General features: G+C 51.6%; 1 protein-coding gene across 3 annotated transcripts in view; it reads right to left on the reverse strand.

The window, feature by feature from the left end:
* NUDCD3 (NudC domain containing 3) overlaps positions 1-14,927 on the reverse strand; it is a 58,471-nt gene that overhangs the window by 8,673 nt on the left and 34,871 nt on the right. For 2 of the 3 annotated variants that reach the window (XM_025433652.3, XM_025433649.3), the window contains exons 3-4: positions 13,708-13,840; positions 1,958-2,101 (exon numbers count right to left, since the gene is read on the reverse strand). In XM_025433652.3, coding sequence (XP_025289437.1) covers positions 1,958-2,101; positions 13,708-13,840 — 277 coding nt within the window. The remainder of the gene's footprint in view (positions 1-1,957; positions 2,102-13,707; positions 13,841-14,927) is intronic. The other variant, XM_049095116.1, reaches the window with a different exon arrangement.

Here is a 14,927-nt window from a genome sequence, read left to right on the forward strand (position 1 = left end):
GGACCCTGCTGGCAGGAGGTCTGCGGGAAAAACTTGCAGAAGTCATGTTCATGGGCAGTGCCAAGTACACTGCCTCCGCGGTCAGCTCTGCATGGCTGAGCTCCTGAGCACCAGGCGCTGGGCAAAAACAAACTAGAAAAGTGAATGGTAGCAGGGCACAGCACGAGAGGACCAGAGGGGCCACCCCCTGGCCACGCACGGGCCGCCCCCCCCACCTCCTCCCCACCCTCTCCAGGGTGCCCTGCAGGTGGAAGGTCCACAGTGAGGAAACAGGCCAGTTCGGGAGCAGAGGTGTAGTTCCACCTCATGCAAGCCGCATCCCTGTCTGTAAAGCAAGTTTCCAGAGAGTAAAGTGCATTATCAAGCACCTCGTGGAGCCCAGTGTGAGTGCACTCAGAAGAGGACACTGGAATGACGAGCTAATGGCCCGCCATGAGCCACAGTCACGCTCAGGCTCTCGCACACATCACACACAGAGGCGCCACATGGCTGCGAGGAAGGCAAAGTCAGCTCTACCAACCAAAGCTCAAGATGAGCTACCCGGAATCACCAGAGCCACGTTTCCACAGCAGTAATGGAAAGGACACCGGTGATGACCCTGACAGACACCAGTGCAGTGGCTGGGGGCCTTCAGAGGACCAGCAAGCACTTGGCCAGTCTGTCCAGGCAGGGAGGGGGGTTCCATCATCCTGGAGGCAGCATCAAGGCAGAGTATGTTCCGATGGCTCCTCGGAGCAAAGCCACCAGGTGCCACTGGGACTCCCTCAGGGTCACTGCTCGGGAGTCACCCCTGCCCCAGGCAGGATGGTGAAGCCCCAGGCCACGGGCAGCGGCACCCTGGATCTCGGTCTTACAGTTCTACCCACCCAGGATGAGCTGCCAGCTGCTGGGAGGCTGATAGTGGGGGTGGTGAGGAGACCCCAACTTTACCTCCCACAGCCCTGGGAAGCACAAACAAGACCATGACCACGAAGACATGTTGCAAATGAGATGAGCTGGTGATACAAACGACCATGCGGCCGGGGTGTGGGACGTGGTTCGGGTGAACTGGGGGACAGGGAGGCGTGGCGTGACGGGAAGAGGGACTGAGCCTGTATGACAACTGTCACACTCCCACAGAGAGAAGCAAGAATGCTGGAAAGGCAGAGGTGCCGAGCAAGGTTTAGAACGAGAGCTGGGTAGACCAGGCCTGGCTACCTGGCAGTACCTGGGAGTGCTCACCAGCACGCCAGCACAACAGACCCCTCTCCGCTCCACAGCCCTCCAGTCAGCATGGACAGGCTGCTCACTGGTACCCATCCCACGAAGATGAAACTGAAACATTTCTTCCTTTTCCTTCCTTCCTCATATGAATAAAAGTGTTTCTGTAAAATCCTGAGATTTTTGTTCAAAGACCTGGTCTGTTCCCACTGCCCTGCACCCTCTCTCCAGGCCCGAGTCAGGCACCTTTTGCCATATGAGGCCCCCTGGGCACTGCCCACTGACCGGGTGGCAAGGCTTCGAGGAGGCCGAATGAGCCTCTGAAGATGCCGGTGACAAGAGCACTTAGGCAGCCCGCTTGGCCTGTGCAGCCCCAAGTAGCTCAGCCAGCTGAGACTCCTTTGTCAAATAAGCTGGTCTATCTGAACCTGTTCACTCTGCATCCTCCAGGAGGAAATCCATGACATTCAATCTGCCTTTCAATTTTCCACTTATCTGGTTCTGCCTCAGATGTAACCAAGTCGCCAGCGAGTGGAAGCCTCTGGGACTGGGAGGAACATCCTGCACAAGCACAGCCGAGCTCTGGGGATGACCCTGCCAGGAGCTCCTGTCATCACTGTGTGCGGTTTCCACGTGGGCACAAGGACAGAGGACCACTGAGTTTCACATTCCCACTGGCTCCACTTCAGAGAACCAACTGGTAGGACCCCACGCCCCTTTCTCCTCCTGGAGTGCCCACACAGACACCCACACTCACCAGGACGCACTTCCCAGGCTCCAGGCTCCAGAGAGAGCTCTCGGTGTTGACCTTGTGGGTGAATTTCCCTTCCATGAGGACGTGCTCCCCATTCTCCTCCAGCACAGCCACCCGGATGGAGCTGCTGCTGAGGGCCACCGAGACCTGGAACCGAGCAGAGGGGTGTCACTCTGTGCTGTGAAGGTGGCACCCAGTGCGCTCCCAAGAAGGAGAGAACTAGAAGCCAGGCCATCCTGGAAGAAGCAGGCATTCTGGGAGAAAAGAATCCCACCAACCAGGGACACTGGAAGCAGCAGCCTGTGCTCCACGGTCTCCTTCAAGTAAACATCCTAGAAGTTCTGTTTCAACATGGATAATGAAGACGCAGGCAAACTGCTGGTTTTCCACCCAAATCCCTTCTCCATCAGGGCAGACCAATATCCATGGCGGAAAGCAAGCCTGGCGGGCGCAGGTGGGGGTGTGCCTCCCACCGAGTCTAGCTGTCGGCCCCCTGGGTAGCACAGCTCCGCAGGGTGCCAGGAGGGCCAGGCCACACCCCCACACGCCTGCTCTGCCTCCGTCCCCGTCCGTCCGTGAGAAGCTGTGCCTTCGCCAGGGGCACTGAGCTGGCTCCTCTGGTTTCATAGTTTCTCTGTTCTCGAGAAACCCAGCCTCTCAGCTCACACTTGTCATGCATAGTCTCTCCCCTCTGCCCCACATCTGTCCCCAGCACCATATGGGAGCTGCTGGGACCCTGGCCCACAGCATCCAAAGCTCGTGAAGCCCTGGACGTTATTCAGATCAGAAACTGGAAGAGGAAAGCAAGTACAACTCCAGTTTCTCTTTCACTTCTTTTTAAACTCTAAAATCTGTGTCTATACTGTAATATCTTTTTATGATAGCATCTGCATAATGCGTGCATTCAATGAACAGACACTGGAAGGGACACCTCAGGCCCAAGGGTGGGGTTCCATCTGCTTTTGTTTGGAGACTACCCTCCCACATGGCTTGTAAGTACTCATTAAACACTCAGAAAGTATTGAACAGAAACTCTAAGTGTCCCAGAATATTCAAGCTCTGCTCCCATAACCTAATTGTATCGTAAATCTCGAGTAAAAGATGGGACAGTGGAAGGGGTGCTGTTCCAGAGTCCCCACCATCAGGTGGCTCTCAGGCGAGAGAGGAAGAGTTCCTGAACCGTGGGGGGAATGGGGACAAAAGCGCTGCTACAGAGCAGAGTGGCCCACAGACCACACCATGCCCACACACAGGGGCTGGGGCGTCCTGTGGGCACAGCTGCCCCCATACCAACCTCTGGGGGTGTCCTATTCACTCGGTCAGCGTGGCAAAGACACGCACACAAGCCAGCTTTACTTGGCATCCAACAGCCAACTCGGCAGCAGCCCAGCAGACTCCTGGGCCACCATGTCTCTGACCATGAACTTGGGCATGCGGTGGAGGCACTCCAGGAGCAAGCTCACTTTAATAAAATCCTCCCCGCTAGCTTTACATAACATGGTTATTTCCAAATTTGGGCAAGTTCTCACAGTGAGTCTTGCACAACAGCGGACAAGCCAAAGCACCGAGGGGACCTGGAGAGATGCTTCCAGTTCAAGGTGACGGTGCCCCAGCCTCTGGGACCCATGGAAAAAAAGCAAGCACAAGGAGAAAAATCCCAGACAACACAAGGGAGGAGGAGACGAAGGAGAAGAGCGTGGGGACAGGCAGGACAGAGCAGGAACAAGCAAGTGGTCTGCTGGTGTGCATCTGGGAGCCTCGGCTGCACGGGCAGCTGGCGGGCAGTCAGGTGGGAGGGCAGGAGCGGAGCGGTCAGAGCAGCCCCAAGACCGCAGTGGCATAGACCAAGGGGTCTGTCCAGCACTCTGAGGGGACAGTGTGGGTGGTGGGACCCACGTGCTGTCAGGAAAGCTGCCCGGTTGAGCCCTCAGCAGCCGTAGAGGAGCAGATCTCTGACATAAAACAGAGAAAACCATCCATACCGCCCTTATTCAAAAGAATGAGGAAAATATGTTTTTTAATTAAAAAACTACCAGGGAACTAAGAATTGAATCCTTAAACCAGCAGCATTAAAAAAAAAAAAAAAAAAAAAAAAAAAAAAGACTACAGATTTAGGAAAAAAGGAAATTCTAAAGTATTTCCAGTATATATCCTTAGAGAGGTGTGAGCGGTTTGACTATGGAACCAAAATGAAATGTGAAAATAGAACAATCACACACACCCCACTCAGAATTAAATACACAGAAGCTAAAATAAAATCTGCAACAGAAAGACTGTTAAAGTAAAAAAACTATCAAGATAGAGACAAAGACCAATCTAGGTGATCGGGGTGGCTGGCTAGAAACCACACGCAGCAGCAAGATAACACTCCGGAGTCGAAAACGTGCTTTTGGACAAAACCCACCAAGGGCTGAACAGAACGAGGGAAAAAGGACTCACACAAACTTATGGACTCCTAATATTCAAATTATTCAAATTAAGGTCCTAAAAGTTGCAAAGACCAGGGATAAAAGTTCCCTCACAAAGAACCTGAATGGAAGAGATCTCAAGAAACAGTAGCACTGGACATAAGACAAAAGGGAGGCAAGGCCCTCAATCTTCTAAGGGGAGAATTTTTTTAGATTTCCATACACAACCAAACCATGAAATAAATATGTTTAAAATAACTACATTAAAAAAAAAAAACTACATTTTAAGACATTCAAGAGTCCTGTATTTACAATATATTGTAAATATATTTTTGAAGGAGCTATAGTTCCTTCAAAACTTTAAAACTTGAGAAAGCTCCTTGAGGCTATAGTCCAGCAAAATGAGAAAAAAAAAAAAAAAAAAAAACTAAACCAGAGGAAGATCTCAGGGGGAGGGAGGGTCAAAGGCACAAACTTCCAGGAAGAAGGTCAACGAGGCCTGGATCTCCTGCATCACATGGTGACCGCAGCTCACGACACTGTACCCATGCATGGGAAAGTTACTAAGAAAGTAGAACTCACTCTTATCACACACACACACACACACACACACACACACACACACACACACAAACGTATGGTGACAAATATAAACTAAACCTATTGTGATCATTTTGTAATACAGACATCAAAGCGTTGTTATACACCTGAAGCTAATACAGTGCCATAGGTCAGTTATACCTTAATAAAACTAGGAACAAAAAAAGAGAGAAAGATCCAAAAGGGTTCCAAACACACTGAATTTAATATAGAAGTACGGTGAAAGGAAGCCCCAGGATGGAAACTGTACAGAACTGAAACATAATTGGTCCAGGTTGGAATCGGAGGTGAGAGGACTTCAGGAAAAATGATTTCTAGATAATATATTGTACTAGTGAGTCTGAGTGATTTGGACATTATGCTGGAAGAATACTATTTTTTGTAAGATAAAAACAAAAAAAATACACAAGAAATTTGATGTAAAAATGAAAATAGTAGAGTTAACATCTCCAAAAAAGCTCTCATCCAAAAACACAAGAAGATTATTGGCAAAAATTGTCAAATATGTACTTTTTCTGAACTTTAGAAACTAATCAAAGGTTTGTAGGAACCCAGAGAGCATTTATTCAAGAAAAACAAGCTTTATGACAGCTTACCCTAGACCCATTCTCACTCTGTAGCCCCTTGGCAACCCACATTCCCAGTACAGCCTGGCGGCCATCTGAGGAAGCACAAAAGATCTATATAGTTCCTTCAAAACTTCATTCCCAAAGAACTCTGATTACTTGACCTGTGTGACAGTTCGCTGGAAGACCCCACTTGTTAGGCTGTTTTTAAATGGACTTCAAACAAGCCTTTTCCCCAGAGAGTGTTTGTTGAAAACAATTAAGAGGCAAGTATTTTAACTTCACAGCTGACTGAAATAGTTCATAACAGCTGAGGCAAACAAAAAAAGTTGTGCAATACAATGCCCATGGAGGTTTTGAAAACTTGGAACATGAACGTGCAGGCTGTGTGCAGAAAAAACCCTTCAGTAAGGCCCTAACCTCTTACCACTGGCTGACTCTGAGACTTTGCATGAACAAATGAAGGCTAAGGCAGAATTTTCAACTGCTAGGCTGTGTTAAAGGCAGGCCCTAATACATACATGGAGCCCCTGGGAAGAGAAATTCACTGGTTCTAGGTCTTTAAGAAAGTCTGTCCAATCATTTGCTGATCACTAAGTTCACCAAGTAGATACTTCATCAGCAACGCAAAATAAAGAATATAGACTTCAGAAAAGTAGCTCAAAAAAGTCATCAAATGGGGATCAATGGGTGGCTCAGTGTTTTAGCGCCTGCCTCCAGCCCAGGGCATACTATATAGTTCCAGGATCGAGTCCCAGATCAGGCTTCCTGCATGGAGTCTGCTTCTCCCTCTGCCTGTGTCTCTGCCCCACTCTCTCTCTCTCTCTATCTCTCATGAACAAATAAATAAAATCTATTAAAATATATATATTTTAAAAGTCATCAAACAAGAACTACATCAAGTACCAACAGCAACAAACCATGAGAAAAAGGGAGAATCTGAGTTCCAGAATTGCCACAGTATTATTTAAAATGCCTAATTTTCAACAAAAAATTACAAGACTCACTAAAAACGAAAAAAGATAGCCCATCCACATGGAACAAAAGCAAACAATAAAATCCGTCCCCAAGGAAGTCCAGACATGAACTTAACAAAAAGTCTATAAATCAGCTATTGTAAATATACTCAAAAACCTAAAGAAAACCATGTGTAAATAACTAAGGAAAGTATGAGAATAAAATCTCATGAAGAATATTAATAAAGAGATAAGACACGATTTTTAAAAATATTTTATGTTTTTTAAGATTTTATTTTTTTAAGATTTTATTTATTCATGAGAGACAGAGAGCGAGAGAGGCAAAGACATAGGTAGAGACATAGAGGCAAAAACAAGCAGGCTCCATGCAGGGAGCCCAATGCAGGACTCAATCCCAGGACTCCAGGATCATGCCCTGAGCCAAAGGCAGATGCTCAACCACTGAGCCGCCCAAGCGTCCCAAGACACTTTTTTTTTTTTTTAAAGAACCAAATACAAATTCTGGAACTTAAAAGTAACTGGGGAAAAAAACTGAAGCAGAAAGTCTACTAGAGGTCTCCAAAGCAGTCACAGCAGTTAGAAAAAAGAATCAGGAAATCTAAAGACAGGACAATAAGATTACTCTGAGGACCAGAAAGAATGAACAGAGCCTCAGGGACCTAAGGGACACTGCTAAGCACACCACAACATGCACAATGGAGCCACAGCAGGAGAGGAAAGAGGATAGAAAGAATCTATGAAAAAATGGCTGACAACACACACTCCAGAAGGTTAGTGAACTCCAAGTAGAATAAATTCAAAGAGGTCAAGACCAAGATGCATCAAAATCAAACTGTCAAAAAAGGCAAAGACAAAGAATCTTGAAAGTAGAATGAAAACCAATTCTGCACATAGAGGGCTCCTCAACAGAACAAGATCTGATTTGTCAACAGAAACCATGCAGTCTAGGGCACTTGGGGGGCTCAGTCTGTTAAGTGCCTGCCTTCTGCTCACATCATGACCCCAGGGTCCTCAGATCGAGTCCCGCATCAGGCTCCCTGCTCAAGGGGAGTCTGCTTCTCCCTCTGCTTCTGTGTCCCCCCGCCTCCCACTCATGCTCTCTCTCTAATAAGATCTTTAAGAAACTATGCAGGCTAGAAGGCAGTGGGAGAGAGTATTCAAAGGATGAAGGGAAAGCGTGTCAACCAAGAATTCTGCATCAAGCTCAGGTCGTGATCCCAGAGTCCTAGGATCAAGTCCCACATCAGGCTCCCTGCAGAGAGCCTGCTTCTCTCTCTGCCTATGTCTCTGCCTCTCTGTGTCTCTCATGAATAAATTTTTTAAAATCTTAAAAAAAAATTTAAATCCCAGAGAAAACACTAAGACAATAACTCCAAATATATAGTTTAAAAAAAAAATAAGAGAATTAAAATACTACACTAGAAGGACCCCGGGTGGCTGAGTTGGTTAAGCATCCGACTCCTGATTCTAGCTCACATTATGATCTCATGGAGTTGAGCCCCGTGTTAAGCTCCGCATTTAGGAGGGAGTCTGCTTGAGATTCTCTCTCCCCCTCTGCCCCTCCTCTGCTCATTCTCTTTCACTTGCTTGCAAAAAACAAAACAAAACAAAACAAAACTTGAATAAAAAATAAAGTAAAATACTACACTAGAAAATTTGTATTTAACACCAAAAAAAGCAATCATGGAGGGAAAAAAGAACCAAAATATTTAAAACTTACTATAAAGATACAACCATGAAAAAACAGCATGAAAGAAAAAAAACAGCATGGACATACAGATCTATGGAATACATTTTAAAATTCAGCAATAAACCCATAAGTTTATAGTTTATAGTTGCTTGATTTTAAACAAGGGTGGCAAGACAGCTCAATGGGGGAAAAGAAAATGGGACCATGACAAATGGGGGTATCCATATGCAACAGAATGCAGTGAGACAACTTTCTCATGCCTTATCCAAAAATCAACTCAAAATGGTTGTGTAGGGACTCAAAGTATAAATCTCAGGAAAAAAAAAAAAAAAAAAAAACAGAAATAAATGTAAATACTCACTTGGGTGAGCAAATGGCTTCTTAGGTATGCATAAGCAACCAAAAATTAATGAATAAATAAACTCTAGATCTTCTCAAAACTAAAGTTTTCGTGCTTCAAAAAACACCATCTCTTAAGAAAGTACAAAGACAATTCATGGAGCGGGAGAAAATACTTTTAAATTATCTAACAAAGGTACAGTATTTACACTTAAAAAGAATGCTTACAATTCAACAATAAAAAAATCCAATTTTTAAAAAGGCAAAGGACCTGAAGAGACCTATGTTTTTACTTATTTTTTTTTAAAGATTTATTTATTTATTCATGAGAGAGACAGACTGAGAGAGAAGCAGAGACACAGGTGAAGGGAGAAGCAGGCTCCTCGCAGGGAGCCCGATGTAGGACTTGATCCCTGATCCTGGGATCACAACCTGAGCCAAAGGCAGATGCTCAACCACTGAGCCACCCAAGTGTCCCACTTATTTTTATTTTTTTTAAAGATTTTATTTATTTATTCATGAGAAACACAGAGAGAGAGAGAGAGAGGCAGAGACACAGGCAGAGAGAGTGGCAGGCTCCCTGCAGGGAGCCCGACATGGGATTCAACCTCAGGACCCCAGGATCACACCCTGGGCTGAAGGCAGACACTCAACCACTGAGCCACCCAGGCATCCCCAGACCTATTTTTTTTTTTAAGATTTATTTATTAATTTCAGCGTGTGCACGAAAAGAGACTGCATGTGCTTGAGTAGAGGTGGAGGGTGGGGCAGAGGGAGAGGGGGAGAGACAATCTCCAGCAGACTTACCGCTGAGCGTGGATCCAATTCAGGGCTCAATCCCACAACCCTGAGATCTTGACCTGAGTTAAAACCAAGAGTGGGATGCTTAACTGAATGTGCCCCCCCAGGCGCCCCCAAATTAAAACTCATTAAAAGGTAGTCACGGTTTTAAGGTCTGTAACAGCAGAACACTGGCAATAACCTCCGTGCCAATTACCCGGGGACTCGTTTAATAACCAGCTTGCTGACTGAAGGGGCAAAGGCAGATGGGAGCCCTGGCTGTGAGGGGCAGTGGGCTCAGGGCCCCTGCACATTCATGGTTCTGGCAGCCCGAGCAGGCCCGCGTGAGGACTGGGGACACGGCAGCCAATGCCAGAGACCAGAACCGCCATGGGGTAGCCAGGGTGGGAATGGTATGGGAACGCGCCACTGTGCTGACGGTGGGCTCTGACAGTACACACGCATACTCCATGATGCACGCGGACGTCCGCCAGGATAGCTCAGCAGCAGGTACACGATGCCGAGGCTAGGCAGGGGCTGGTGGAGGACAAGAGGACAGAGGCAGGATGGAGACTTTCTGCCACCCGCATTCACCCTCCTGGGAGCCCAATGTCCTGAGCACTCCCAACTCTGTCAGAAGCAGATATGGAGCCCAGGAGCCTTCTCTGTCCCTGGGACCCCCTCCTACATTTGTTCTGAACATCTTCGAAGAAGAGAACTCCATAGCACGCAGCTTTCAGACAAACTCCACCAGCTGCAGCAAGCTCAGGGGCTGGGCACTGCTGTACAAGACATGCTCAGAAGCCTTGGTGCTGTTCCGGAAGGTTCCTGCAGTGAAGACACGGACAGTGAGGCACAGCTGTGAGCCCACCAGCCAGCAGGACCTCGTCCCTTAGCGAAGACCACACAACTCTGGCAGGAACCAGCACGTCAAGGAGGAAAGGAATCTGCGCGTCCCTCAACACACTCAGCCAGGACCCTGCAACAAATCTCATGACACGTGCCACCTGAAAGGCACCGTCTGATGGGGCTGGGGCAGGGCTGGGTCCTGGTCTCTGCCTGGCGGCCTCAGCAGCTTACAACTGTGGCTTTCATCCACAAGATGACAGGTTAGGACTAACAGTGTCTGGAGTGCCAGGTTCCAGCCCTGAAATCCTACTTTTCAACAAAATGCCAGGTTCCTGAGCAGCCCTGGCAGACACTGCAACCGCCCCAGTGCTTCCGCGGTGAGCGTGCCACCCCTGCTCCCTGCTCCACGTCTGCACGGCGGCCAGGACGGGGAGCCAGGCGGTGGTCCCGGCAGAGCGCACGGAGCCGGGCGCTGGGCACAGTTCACGCACACGTGGCACCAGAGCTTCACCTTGAGGGTTTCTGATTCACCTGCAAAATGATAAACTAGAAAAAGGCTGCATGGAAAGTACAGACACTTGCACATCACACATTATGCACATGCTCCGTCCTGTCCTCTGCCACACTTGACAGTCTGTTTCTACAAAAAGTCAGCCAGGAGAGGCAATGCTCTGGAGTCCCCGGTGGGAGACTCGGGGTGCAGGAGCCCTCCCACAGCTACCCGCAGCCCACTGCCCCCACACCCCAACGGGGACTTCCACACTGAGCTGCCACCACCACAGCTATCAGCACGACGATATCTGACAGGTGCCACAGACGAGGCCCAGAAATAAACACTGCTGACAGGGAGCTGTGACAGGCACCCCAGGGGAGAGCCGGAGGGAGCCAGTCCAGAGAGAAGGCGCAACTCTGAGGGAAAAAGCCCTTAGACCAGCAAAAGCCAAGAGACACGAAATACATCTATTCCAAAGTTTGAAGTTAGTCACGGCTGAAACTCCTAGATCACTAAAAACATGAGAGACCCCAGAGTTTTAAGAGAAGGAAGAACACATACTGTGGGGTTACTAAGTGAGTCCTAAGTTCTCACCACAAGAGGCACCCCTTGGAGGGAGGTGACAGGCGTTCCCCAGACCTAACACAGACCAGGAGCAAGTTGCCGCATTGGGCATCTGAAGCCGGTACATCAACTGCACTTTTTTTTTTTTAATTTTTTATTTATTTATGATAGGCACACAGTGAGAGAGAGAGAGGCAGAGACACAGGCAGAGGGAGAAGCAGGCTCCATGCACCGGGAGCCCGACGTGGGATTCGATCCCGGGTCTCCAGGATCGCGCCCTGGGCCAAAGGCAGGCGTTAAACCGCTGCGCCACCCAGGGATCCCTCAACTGCACTTTAATTACCAAACAAAACGAAACAGTAATGTAAACAAAAAATACTACCAAAGGCAAAGGCCCTCCCCTCAGGTCGGCGACGCAGCCCAGCTGACAGGAGCATAGGAGCATGGCTGGCAGGCGCCACAACCAACGCAGCCAGGTTGACAGGAGCATGCCGGCAGGCGCCACAAGCCTGCGCTCACGGGGACCACGGCTCTCCCGGCTCCCGTGCTCCCTGCAGCCCATCCGCCCGTGGGGACCGAGCAAGCCCCTCTCCATCACTGCTCCTGGTGCGGCCACAGGACTGAGGGCCGGAGGGCCAGGAGGACGCGGCCAGGTGGGGCCTGAGGCAGCACAGCACTCGCCGGGGGGCTGCGCGGCGCAAGCCCGCGGACTGCCAGCCCAGAGCAGCAGTCCTGGCCCAGCCTCGGGAACCCTCGCATCCTCAGGAGAGGTCCCGGGCGGCGAACCCTAGGGCTGCCCTCAGTGAAAGTGAGGACCTGTCCCCGAGGTTGCGACGCCCCATGTGAGAGGCATGGATGTGACCCCGAGGTACAACGGCCTGTGCCTCAGGCGATGCGCTGAGGGGCAGCAGCACCTTGTAATCCAGTGCCCATGGCCGAGCAGAGCGCATTCAGGCAGCGACAGCAGGAGAGGCATGTCACTGGGTCCCCAGAGTCAGAGAGAAAATAACTAGTTTAGGCCGAGCTGGACGCAAGTCCTTTGGGAGAAAGCTCCAGAAGATGACGGGTCAGTCAGACAGAGAGCAGACCAGGGAGCTGTGACGATCTTCAGCAGTATCCACAGCCACCGCTGCACAGAGTTCCCTCACCCGCACAGGGCAGTCCCACCACAACAGGAGTCCCACCCACAGCCGCTCTGCATGAGCCCCAAGATGCCTGCATGGGACCCCCAGGAGGGTTGGCCTGCACCAGCCGCCCTTGACCACCAGCACCAGAGGGGCCGCGGTCACCTGAGCCAGACCTTGGGACGAGCCCTCGCCACCGGGTCTGACTGGGGTCCCAAAGTCGGCCTGACGAGGGACCCCTGAGCCTTGGTGAGATCTCCTCAGACAGGACAGGAAGGGAGGGGACGGGAGACGGGCAGCCACGCCCGACAGCCAGTCGCAGCCCCACGGAGCCGCGAGGCCCGTGCCAGGTTAGGCCGCCCTTGGGGGCGGCTGGCGCCAGCCGGGCCCTGAATACAGGGGCGCCTGTCCTGGAGGAGCCCGGGCAGCCTGGGCCGGCCTGGAGACAGGGGCCTGGAGGGCTCCCCGCTGCCCAGCCCGCCTCACCCATGACCGGATCTGCAGGGCCCGGCACCACCTCACACGGGGCTCATTTCCAGAGAACGCCGGTGCCCCTCACGCACGAGATCCTGCTCCCGCGCTTTGGGCCTTCTCTGGGAAGGCTGCCTGCAGCGCGGCTCTCGGAGCAGCAGGAGCATCGCAGGCTCAGGCCCCTGCGCCCGGCCCGGCTGCACACAGCCATCGGCCCCCAGACCCAGTCTGGGCGCGGTGGGAGCGGGGGGCCGCGGCAGTCCCCGTGTCACCAGAGGACGAGCAAGCCCTCAGCGCACCCTCGCCCTCAGAACATGGAAGGTGCTGCATGCTCTGCGGCTCCGGGCCCCTGGGAAGCCGATAGCCAGGACGCGGTGTATGGTGGGGGAATTCTAATAAAGTGATGTCCCGTTTCACAGACCACAGGGTTTCCTTTAAAGTGAAGCCTCCCTACTTGTGACACCCTGCAACAATGGCGCTCTGCGCGCGGCTCCTGAGGAAACCTCTCTATGCTGCTGAAAGATTCAACTTCCGCTCACGCTCCGGGAGATGGGGAGAGCGACTGGAGCTGTGAGCGCCCCCACCCCACCGGCCATGACCCCGCCCCACGCGGGAGCTCAGAGCCTGGGCGCCCACGTGCACCTGACCTGCTTATGGAAGAGGCCTCCGGCCGCCCCGCCTCCCCTGCGGTGTCCTGTGCGGACACCCGGCCACGCACCACAGGATGACATGGGACAGATCCAGCACCCACCAGGTGCGCCCGAGCGGCACAGCAGGCTGGCGGGGTGCGGCCGTGGCTGCAGGGGGACGCGGAGACCGGCCCAGCGGCTCCAGCACAGCCCACCCCCAACCCCGCGTGTGGAGACCCCAGCCTAGGGAGCCCCGTGGTTACCTGCCTGCCCTTCACCACGTGCTTCGGCACCGGCACCTTGAGCTCCAGGTCGGTGTAGTCCTGAGACCAGGTGTAGTTCTCACGCACAGCACCATTGTAGCTGTCAGGGTTTCTCTGGAACTGTTCCTGCCTCCTGGGGAAGAGCGATAGGTGAGATGGCACCTGGGCCCACACGCGAGGGACCACGACCCCATCACATGCTGGGCCCCCCACAACTGATTGGGCCACAGGCCCCCCGGCCACACACGTGGGCCCCCTCACAACACACGCTTGTGCCGCCCACCATGCACCCAGCTCCCCCATGCACCCAGGCCCACACAGCTGATTGGGTCACAGGCCCCCCACCGCACACCTGGGTCCCCCACTGTACACCCATGCACGCCCCCATGCGGGAGTCCTGACCACAGATGGTCTCCAGCTCCTGAGAAGTTCCACCTAAGTCTCAGGCCTCCCAGGAAACCACGGGGACACAGGGACACTCTGTAGAGCCCCTAAGCGCTGTACCCTCAGCTTGGGGGGCAGCGTCCACAGCTGCGGCCCACAGCATAGCTGGGCCTACCAGACTTCACCAGGCTCAGAAAGCAGGCCAGTCCCTCAACCACAGGACCTCGGTCATAAAGACCCAAGGCTCCTGCTTTCTCACAAATTGCTCGGCAAGGCCTGTCTTCACAAAAACGTAGACCAACTTCAGCCACAGCTTCTCAGCTTGCACCCTAACCCAACCACAATTCCAGCTTTCTCCTGGTAAATACTGCACTGCACACCAAACCACAGGCTCTAAGAGGTGAGTAGCATGCCTGGAAATCCACCAGCCACACCCCACTAACTGCGGGGCCAGCCCGGCACAGAGGCAGACAGGCCTGGCCAAGCAATGTTACAAGTAAAATACTGCAAAACATTTGCTGTTAAACGTCAGGCTGCTGCTAAGAGCATAAATAGCATTATAAAAATAAGTGTGGACTCACAAACCCACTATGGGGAATTTTACAACTAAATTAAAGACAGGGGACGCCTGGGGTGGCTCAGTGGTTGAGCATCTGCATTTGGCCCAGGGTGCGATCCTGGGATCCGGGATCGAGTTCCCCATCGAGCTCCCTGCATGGAGCCTGCATCTTCCCTCTGCCTGTGTCTCTGCCTCTCTCTGTGTCTCTCATGAACAAATAAAATCTTCAAAAAAAAAAATTAATTAAAGACAGAAGCCCAGTCGTGGAGGAGGACAT

The sequence above is a fragment of the Canis lupus genome, chromosome 16 (genome assembly GCF_003254725.2).
Source record: "Canis lupus dingo isolate Sandy chromosome 16, ASM325472v2, whole genome shotgun sequence".
Lineage (NCBI taxonomy): Eukaryota > Metazoa > Chordata > Mammalia > Carnivora > Canidae > Canis > Canis lupus.